The sequence below is a fragment of the Hyla sarda genome, chromosome 2 (genome assembly GCF_029499605.1).
Source record: "Hyla sarda isolate aHylSar1 chromosome 2, aHylSar1.hap1, whole genome shotgun sequence".
NCBI lineage: Eukaryota > Metazoa > Chordata > Amphibia > Anura > Hylidae > Hyla > Hyla sarda.
In genome coordinates, this window is record NC_079190.1 from 291,964,639 (window position 1) to 291,974,350 (window position 9,712).

General features: G+C 41.5%; 1 protein-coding gene across 2 annotated transcripts in view; it reads left to right on the plus strand.

Moving 5' to 3' along the window:
* Positions 1 to 9,346, plus strand: part of SLC30A2 (solute carrier family 30 member 2) — a 49,782-nt gene extending 40,436 nt beyond the window's left edge. The window contains exons 4-8 of one of the 2 annotated variants that reach the window (XM_056557478.1): positions 2,927 to 3,080; positions 4,180 to 4,363; positions 4,507 to 4,612; positions 4,721 to 4,855; positions 8,809 to 9,346. In XM_056557478.1, coding sequence (XP_056413453.1) covers positions 2,927 to 3,080; positions 4,180 to 4,363; positions 4,507 to 4,612; positions 4,721 to 4,855; positions 8,809 to 8,954 — 725 coding nt within the window. In that variant the 3' untranslated portion in view covers positions 8,955 to 9,346. The remainder of the gene's footprint in view (positions 1 to 2,926; positions 3,081 to 4,179; positions 4,364 to 4,506; positions 4,613 to 4,720; positions 4,856 to 8,808) is intronic. The other variant, XM_056557477.1, reaches the window with a different exon arrangement.
* Positions 9,347 to 9,712: the final 366 nt, after the last annotated feature.

Here is a 9,712-nt window from a genome sequence, read left to right on the forward strand (position 1 = left end):
GTGCTGCCAGAACAGTGGACCCCCCACATGTGACCCCATTTTGGAAACTACACCCCTCACGGAATGTAATAAGGGGTACAGTGAGCATTTACATCCTACTGGCGTTTGACAGATTGGAACAATGGGCTGTGCAAACAAAAAAATTACATTTTTCATTTTCACTGACCACTGTTCCGAAAATCTGTCAGACACCTGTGGGGCGTAAATGCTCACTGTACCCCTTATTACATTACGTGAGGGGTGTAGTTTCCAAAATGGGGTCACGTGGTTATTAATTTTTTGGGGTTTATGTTCGCTGTAAAATCGGCCACCCCTGCGCAAATCACCAATTTAGGCCTCAAAAGTACATAGTGCGCTCTAACTCCTGAGCCTTGTTGTGCGCTCGCAGAGCATTTTACGCCCACATATGGGGTATTTCCGTACTCAGGAGAAATTGCGTTACAAATTTTGGTGGTCTTTTTTTTCCTTTTACCTTTTTGTGAAAATAAACAGTAAAGGGCAACACCAGCATGTTAGTGTAAATTTTTTTTTTTTTTTTACACTAACATGCTGGTGTAGACCCCAACTTTTCATAAGAGGTAGAAGGAGAAAAAGCCCCCCAAAATTTGTAGTGCAATTTCTCCCGGAAATACCCCATATGTGGCCCTAAACTGTTTCCTTGAAATACGACAGGGCTCCGAAGTGAGAGAGCACCATGCGCATTTGAGGACTAAATTAGGGATTGCATAGGGGTGGACATAGGGGTATTCTATGCCAGTGATTCCCAAACAGGGTGCCTCCATCTGTTGCTAAACTCCCAGCATGCCTGGACAGTCAGTGGCTGTCCATAAATGCATGGAGTTGTTGTTTTGCAACAGCTGGAGGCTCCGTTTTGGTAACACTGCCGTACAATACGTTTTTCATTTTTATTGGGGGGGGGGGGGCAGTGTAAGGGGGTGTTTTATGTAGTGATTTACTCTCTATTCGGTGTTAGTGTAGTGTAGTGTTTTTAGGGTACATTCACACTGGCGGGTTACGGTGAGTTTCCCGCTAGGAATTTGCGCTGCGGCGAAAAATTTGCCGCAGCTCATACTTGAAGCAGGAAACTTACTGTAAACCCGCCTATGTGAATGTACCCTGTACGTTCACATGGGGGCAAACCTCCAGCTGTTTCAAAACTACAACTCCCAGCATGTACTGACAGACCGTGCATGCTGGGAGTTGTAGTTTTGCAACAGCTGGAGGCACACAGGTTGGAACACCTTCAGTTAGGTTCTGTTACCTAACTCAGTATTTTCCAACCAGTGTGCCTCCAGCTGTTGCAAAACTACAATTCCCAGAATGTACTGATCACAGAAGGGCATGCTGCTGGGAGATGTAGTTATGCAACAGCTGGAGGTACGCAACTACAACTCCCAGCATGCCGAGACAGCTGTTTGCTGTTTGGGCATGCTGCGATTTGCAGTTTTGCAACATCTGGAGTGCTACCATTTAGAGACCACTGAACAGTGATCTCCAAACTGTGGACCTCCAGATGTTGCAAAACTACAACTCCCAGCATGCTCAGACAACAAACAGCTGTCTGGGTATGCTGGTAGTTGTAGTTTTGCAACATCTGGAGGGCTACAGTCTAGAGACCACTATAGTGGTCTCAGACTGTAGCCCTCTAGATGTTGCTAGGCAACTCACCGACTTCCGTCGCATCCAGGGAGCCGTCCTCTTCTGCCGCACGCAGATCACCGTCGCTCCGCAGCCTCCGGACGGGTAAGTGGACGTCGGCGCCCGGTCCTCTTAGTCTTCCCCGTTCTGCCCGGCCTATTGTGGGTGGGCAGGAAGGGGAAAACTAAAGTAAAGCCCCCCCCCGATCTGCTATTGGTGGTCGCGTCTAGACCACCAATAGCAGGGATAGGCGGGATGGCACCTCTGCCACCTCACTCCTATCGCTTCAGGGGGATCATGGGTGTCTTGGACACCCGCGATCCCCCTTCTATTCCGGGTCATCGGGTCACCATAGACCCGAATCCGCGCAAATCGCAAGTGTGAATTCACTTGCGATTTGCGCCGATCGCTGACATGGGGGGGTCTAATGACCCCCCCCCTGGGCATTTGCACGGGATGCCTGCTGATAGATATCAGCAGTCACCCCGGTCCCCGCCCGGCGCATGGCGGGAACCGAAATTCCCACGGGCGTATGGATACGCCCTTCGTCCTTAAGTACCAGGACGCAAGGGCGTATGCATACGCCCATCGTCCTCAACAGGTTAAAGGAGCATCACATGCTTGAAACAATCTTATTTTTCCACAATTTTGAAAGGGTGCCAATAATTTTGTCCAGCCCATTTTTGGAGTTTGGTGTGACATTATGTCCAATTTGCTTTTTTTTCCTCCCTTTTTTGGTTTAGTTCCAATACACACAAAGGGAATAGACATGTGTTACTGCAATCCTTTTCTGTGAGAAATACTTAATTTTCTTGAAAAATTGCAGGGGTGCCAACATTTACGCCATGACTGTATATATCATGTTAATACATAAAAATGTTATCATTAGATGGGAGTCTGTGCATAGTTTTAGCACAAGGGCTCCTAGCTACATCTGACAGCGCAGACCTCAATGTGAGATGTGCAGTAATACATTCTGCTCTAACTCTTCCCATCCTTCACCTTTATTACACATCTCAATATTGCCTTTTTTTTCCTATACAGATATTTCTAATTTCATGGACTTCCTGTAAGCTACTTAAATGTTATAACTTCAGTCAGCACTCTATTGATCATGCCCTGTGCCTTTTAGAGCTATACACTTGTGCCAGTGTGCCATCACCCCTTTTAAACTTCACACGATCTTTCCCTATCAAACTAGCATAACACAGTCAACTGATGCTGTGTTTTACAAATGTGACTTTTGCTTTCCTAAATGCAGTCATGTATTGTTTTCTCTTGTTTTCAGAAATCCTGGGAGCCCTCCTATCTGTTCTATCCATCTGGGTAGTGACTGGAGTCCTGGTGTATTTGGCTGTAGAACGAATCATTTCAGGAAACTATGAAATTGAAGGAGAAGCAATGTTAATCACATCTGGCTGTGCAGTCGCTGTGAATATTATGTATGAAATTCATATTTTTTTTTACTCTATATCAAAATGTATAATAATTTACGTTTGTCCTCTGGTCCAGTAAAGAAAACAAAAAGATCCTTAGCGTTAAATGTACTGTTAAACTACAATTCAATAATATAACCCTATTATCAGGTGTTCAAGATAAAAAATATTCTGACTCTTAGCTGAAGTAAGATCCTGTTTGAGATCGTCTTAAAAAATAGATTTGCTTTAAAATAATATATGTGCAAATGTGTAGGCTATTCTAAAATTAACCTTTTGAGCTTGTCAAAATAACTAACTATATATTTATACAATTCATTGATGTTTTCTCAACCAAACCTGCTGAATTAAAATTATTTAAAAGTAGAAAGTTGCAAACTAAATTGAGTTCCAAAAATGTTGGTATAATATGTTGCTCATTCTTAAAGGAGTCCTTCCTGTCCCTGTATTTATGTATAGAGAAAAATCTATCAGTCAAGACTGTCAGGGAGTATAGAAACCGTCTGGAACCACCCCCCGTCACTCTGGGCCCTTGACAGTTTTTAAACTGTGATTTCTTAGGAACACTGTCATTTTTTGATTGAAAATAACTATTTGCAATTGTCAATCACATATACAAGAAAAAATACATTCACCATACATAGCATGACAGCACAATATACAGCACCGGTACCCTTCACTATAAATCATACTACATGCTACACAAGTACCCTTTACTATACATCATACTACATGCTACAGTAACATATAAAAACGTTTTCAAGAACAACAGTATGTACAATATCCAACATCAAAGCAGGGTTTAGGTGACATGAATCTTCTGACGGGTTCCCTTTAAAGTTTGGGAGGGGGGGGTGTCATGGCTAGTAAAAAGTGACTGCAGATGCTAGAAACAGGTAGGCTTAGAATGCCTTTCACTTCTTTTCTTCCACTAGGCAGCTTGAATTGTAGAAGACTCAACTAGCCTAGTAGAACTTTAAGTGCAAGAACGTGTGCAAAGCCACAATTCTTTGACCATGATAAATAACCTTTTTTGCTTAGGTTTTTACATTATCCTAGTGGATAATCTGGAAATGAGATAACATTTGTGTAAATGTATTCACAGAATGGGTGTGACACTTCATCAGACTGGACATGGACACAGTCATGGAGCGGAAAGTACTCACTCTCATTCACACAGTAGTGGAGAGCTCAATAACCCCAGTGTTCGTGCTGCCTTTATTCATGTGGTTGGAGATTTGCTGCAAAGCTTAGGTGTCCTCGTTGCTGCCTATGTTATCTATTTCAAGGTAATTTTGCTGTGAAAGAAATTGTTAATTTCAGTAATGTTGTGCCAAGTTTGTGGGAAAATTATAGGGCATCAATTTAAAAATGTTATGTTGTATGTCAAGTATCTGTCCTTCCTTATTTGACCATTTCTGTCTCCTACCAGCCAGAATACAAAATTATTGACCCTATCTGCACATTCCTGTTCTCTGTCCTTGTTCTGGGCACCACGTTGACCATTCTTAGAGATGTTCTGCTTGTACTAATGGAAGGCAAGTGTAGAGGCGCAGTCATTTTAGTGATTGTGACTAAAGCTGAGAGACATTGTGCATGAACCCCCATTGTCCATGACAGATGATAACTTTTGTTTTTCTCTACAGGTACTCCTAAGGGTGTTGACTTTAACATGGTCAAGGATACCCTTCTTTCTATAAATGGAGTGAAAGCTCTTCACAGCCTTCATATCTGGGCTCTGACAGTGTCTCAGCCTGTTCTGTCCGTTCACATAGCAATAAGTAAGTTATGCATGTATAGCAACCTTTTATATCAGCTTTCCTCTGTTTCGTTATCTATCCTCCTCTCTTTCTCTCAACTATTTTCTCTTATTTATATTAACCCCTTAAGCGCACAGCCCATTTTTCCCTAAGAACAGAAGCCCAATTTCCTTTTTAGGATTTAATTTTTCTCCTCTCCTTTTTAAGAGACATAACTCTTTTTTTATTTTTTTATTTTATCATCCATGGAGCCATTTGTTTTTACAGAGTGGACTGTACAGTAAAATGGTGTTCTCTATTCTGTGGGTCAATATGATTAAAACAATATCTGTGTTTACATAGCTTTTCTAATAATGTACTGTAATAAGAAATAACAATATTGAAAATGTTAATTGCTGTAATCTGACACCTATAAAAAAAAATTATTTCGTATACAGGCCTATATGAGGGCTTTTTTGTGCGATGATCTGTAGTCTCTATTGGTACTACTATTATGCATATAAGTCTTTTTTTGATAACTTTTTTTTATTCCTTTATTTTTTTGGGGGGTGGGATATAATGTGACCAAAAAAATAAAAAGTGGGTAACGTTTTTTTTTATGCTCATCAGGGTAGGGGCTTTTGTATTTAAAAAAAAAACCATATTTTAATTATTTTGTTTACATGCGATATTCAGATTGCTAACACTTAATAATTCTATGCTATCTACATATATATCTAATTGGCGGAGATTTATCAAAGTTGTCTATTTTCTGCATCAATATAGACCAAACTACAGAGTGTATGGCTGGTCTATTGTGCGCCTAATTTATCAAAAGTCGCACAGCTCTTGATAAATTCTGCGCACAGACTTCAGGAGCTACGGTTTAGACTGTATTTAAACCTGCTCCAGCATGGTCTGACATTTCAGCGTACTTTTGCCTGATGCAAATTTTTGCCAAAAAGTCACTATTGATAAACTCAGCACCAATGCATCTTTCCATCTAAAATAGCCTGAATGCATCTTGGACTAAAAAAAGCAAAAGTCACGAAAAAATTGCATGTATTTAGACTGCGACTTTCTGTGCAACAATTTTAGACAGGAAAAACCAGTCTAAATCCTTTGATAAATCTCCCACAATGTATTTGTGTATGTTCCAGCATCACTTCCATACATACATACATACACACAAACGGCTAAAGATATTAACATGAAACTTGGCACACATGTTACTTATGTCAACAACAAACATAGGATAGGTAATTTAACCCTTACCCACCCCCATTTGCAAGAGTCAGGTTTTTTTTTTTAAAGTCCCATACATGAGCAGCAAAAAAAAAAAAACACATGGCATACTATTTTGGAAACTGCACCCCTCAAGGAACGTAACAAGGGGTACAGTGAGCCACCCACAGGTGCTTGACAAATTTCCACTAAAGTTGGACGTGAAAATGAAAAATTAGATTTTTTTTCACTAAAATGCTGGTGTTACTCCAAATTTTTCATTTTCACAAGGGGTAATAGGAGAAAAAGCCACCTAAAAATTTGTAACCCAATCTCTTCTGAGTATGGAAATACCCCATATGTGGATGTAAAGAGAATTTGGTTGGAGGCCATGTGCGTTTGCTCAGGAGAAATAGCTTTACAAATTTTGGGGGTCTTTTTTTTTTCCTTTTACCGCTTGTGAAAATTAAAAGTATGGAGCAACAACAGCATGTTAGTGTAAAATTTTTTTTTTTTACACTAACATGCTGGTGTAGACCCCAACTTTACCTTTTCATAAGGGATAAAAGGAGAAAAAGCCCGCCCAAAACTTGTTACGCAATTTATCCCGATTACGGAGATACCCCATCTGTGGCCCTAAACTGTTTCCTTGAAATACAACGGCTCCAAAGCGAGAGAGCACCATGCGCATTTGAAGCCTAAATTGGGGTTTTGAATCCACCACAAAAATACCCTACGGCAGTGTTTCCCAAACGGGGTGTCTCCAACTGTTGCAAAACTCCCATGTACAGTCAGTGGCTGTCCGGCAATACTGGGAGTTGTTGTTTTTCAACAGCTGGAGGCTCCGTTTTGGAAACAGTGCTGTACAAGACTTTTTTTTTTATTGTGTGGGGGGGTACTTTGTAGGGGTATGCGTGTATGTAGTGTTTTACATTTTTATTTTGTGTAGTGTAGTGTTTTTAGGGTACATTCACACGGGCGGGTTTATAGTGAGTTTCTCGCTGAGAGTTTGAGCTGCGGTGGAAAATTTGCGGCATCTCAATCTTGCAGGAGAAAACTCGCTGTAAACCCACCCGTGTGAATGTACCCTGTACGTTCACATGGGGTGGGGTGGGGGGCAAATCTCCAGCTGTTGCACAACTACAACTCTCAGCATGCACTGACAGACCATACATGCTGGGAGTTGTAGTTATGCAACAGCTGGAGGCACATTGGTTTTGAAACAGAGTGTGTTACCTAACTCAGTGCTTCGCAACCAATCAGCATGCATTAACAATCAAAGGGCATGCTGAGAGTTGTAGTTTTGCAACAGCTGGAGGCACACTGCTACAACTCTCAGCATGCCCGTTGGGAGCTGTAGTTATGCAACAGCTGGATGCACACTTTTCCATAGAAATTTTTTTGCCTCCAGCTGTTGCATAACTACAACCCCCATCATGCACAGACTACCAAAGGGCATGCTGGGAGTTGTAGTTGGAACTCCAGCTGTTGCAAAACTACAACTCCCAGCATGCCCTTTGGCTTTGCATGCTGAGAGTTGTTGCTAAGCAACAGCAGGAGGTGAACAGGCCTCACCTCCTGCTGTATCCTGCCACCGGGACCGCCGCCGCTGCTGCCGCACCAGAGGGGACCCCTGCTGGACCAGGGAGAGGTAGGAGACCCCCGTCGGCCCCAATCGCCGCCATGATCGCCGCCACCTCACTCCTGCTAGGTAAGGGTGAATTGGGCTGTCTCGGACAGCCCCGTTCACCCTTTTTTTTTCTGGGTCACCAGAGACCCGATTGACCCGGAATCGCCGCAAATTGCTGGTCTGAATTGACCGGCGATTTGCGGTGATCGCCAACATGGGGTTTGCACGGGGTGCCTGGTGATAGATATCAGCAGTCACCCCAGTCAAGTCCCCGCCTGGTGCGGACCGAATTTCCCACGGGCGTACCCATACGCCCTCAGTCCTTAAGGACTTTAAAATGGGGGCGTATGGATATGCCCGGCGTCCTTAAGGGGTTAAAGCCTTGTTCACACAGTTCAGATGTAGTGCATTTTTTTAAATACTATTTAACACCAAAGGGATAACAAATCTAACAAAATGCGTACAAAAGCTACACCAAATCTGCACTGTGTTAAAGAAGACAAAGTATTGCAGACTATCTACCATAGTTACAAAGTCACTTGCTTGTAGGACCAGACTGTGTGTACACAAAACATAAAGCACTGCTGTATAATGATATTTGGTAATGTATTCCTCCTTTCGCTGACAGTTTAACATAGATTTAAGCTAAGCTAAATTATTTGTGTGTCCATTAAAATTGAGAACTACACTTTCTTGATAGTTCTCTGCCTTTAGTTTAGTCCATTTCTCTTAGGCGCTGAAAACCTTTCAAATCTGTTCGATTAGGTTAGTAAGACTAGCTGCTAGTGAAGTTCATCATGACAACCTTTTTCCAATCTTTTTTTTATGTAAGAGAGATACATAACTGTTATCCTCACACAATTGTCGAGCAATGGAAGTGTAATATCCATATTGGTTAATCTTTGTTTTTTTTTCTTTCTAAAGGCTGTCATCTTGGACATCATTTTATATTTTGTCATGTTTGGTTTCTATCCCTTCCTTCTCTATTCTAGACACCTCTACCCCCAAACAATGCACTTACAATTTCTCTATATCTTTTCTTATAATTTTCTTTGATTATTATTTATTTACAGTATATGTCTTCATGTTTTTATTTTTGTGTAACTGATGGTGACATTTCTCCCATTCTTGTTTGCCATAGATGAAGATGCAGACTCCCAGATGGTGCTGAAGGAAGCCAGCTCTCGGCTACAGAGTAAATTTCATTTTCACACAACTACAATCCAGATAGAAAATTACTCAGAAGATATGAGAGATTGTCAAGAATGTCAGGATCCAACTGACTAATAAAGCATCTTGTATCTGGAGACTATTGTAGGCTGGGATTTTCTTCAGTTCTGTGATGGGTGTTTTTGCTTGGATGTGGACATTTAAATTACCTTTTGAAGTAATGTGTCTGAGGATTACATCCATCCTATTGTGAGAACATTTGTTCTGTCCAAGGACTTACTCTGAGAGCAGCATTTTGAGGTTGCTTGGGGCTCCTGCCTCTCATCTGTTATTTCTGCTCTCTTTCTCCGATATTCTTTATAAGATGAGTAGTGAGGAGGGTCTTTTCTCCACCATGGAGTATTTTGTACTTTCCCACAGTTTGCAGACTTATGCACATTATTAAAGAGTGAGAGACTTTTTGGTAACTAAGTAACAAATAAAACATGTCATTGGACATGATATATAGTTGTCGTTTGCTATTTCTTGTTAGATTTCTGGAATATAATTACAATTGCAGAGTTTTTTTTTTTTTTTTTGCATACTGAAGCTAAATGGAGCAGAATGGCCGGATTCACTGAGGCTCTTTTTAAAACTCCTTCATTTGTTCCCCCATACATGTACAACAAAAGTGCATTGGGGATGTAGACTCAGGTGCAGAGTTTGCTCCAATCCCTGTGGCTGTCAGCTACTATATGTCGTTAAAGCCATAGTTACCGATTGCTTGCTCCAATGCTGGTCATTAAACCTCCCACAATGGTGACAGGGGCATTTAGGTGGTTAGAAGAAGCACTTGAGCTACATCTGGGGTCCTCCCCCATGATGTACTAGCAGGA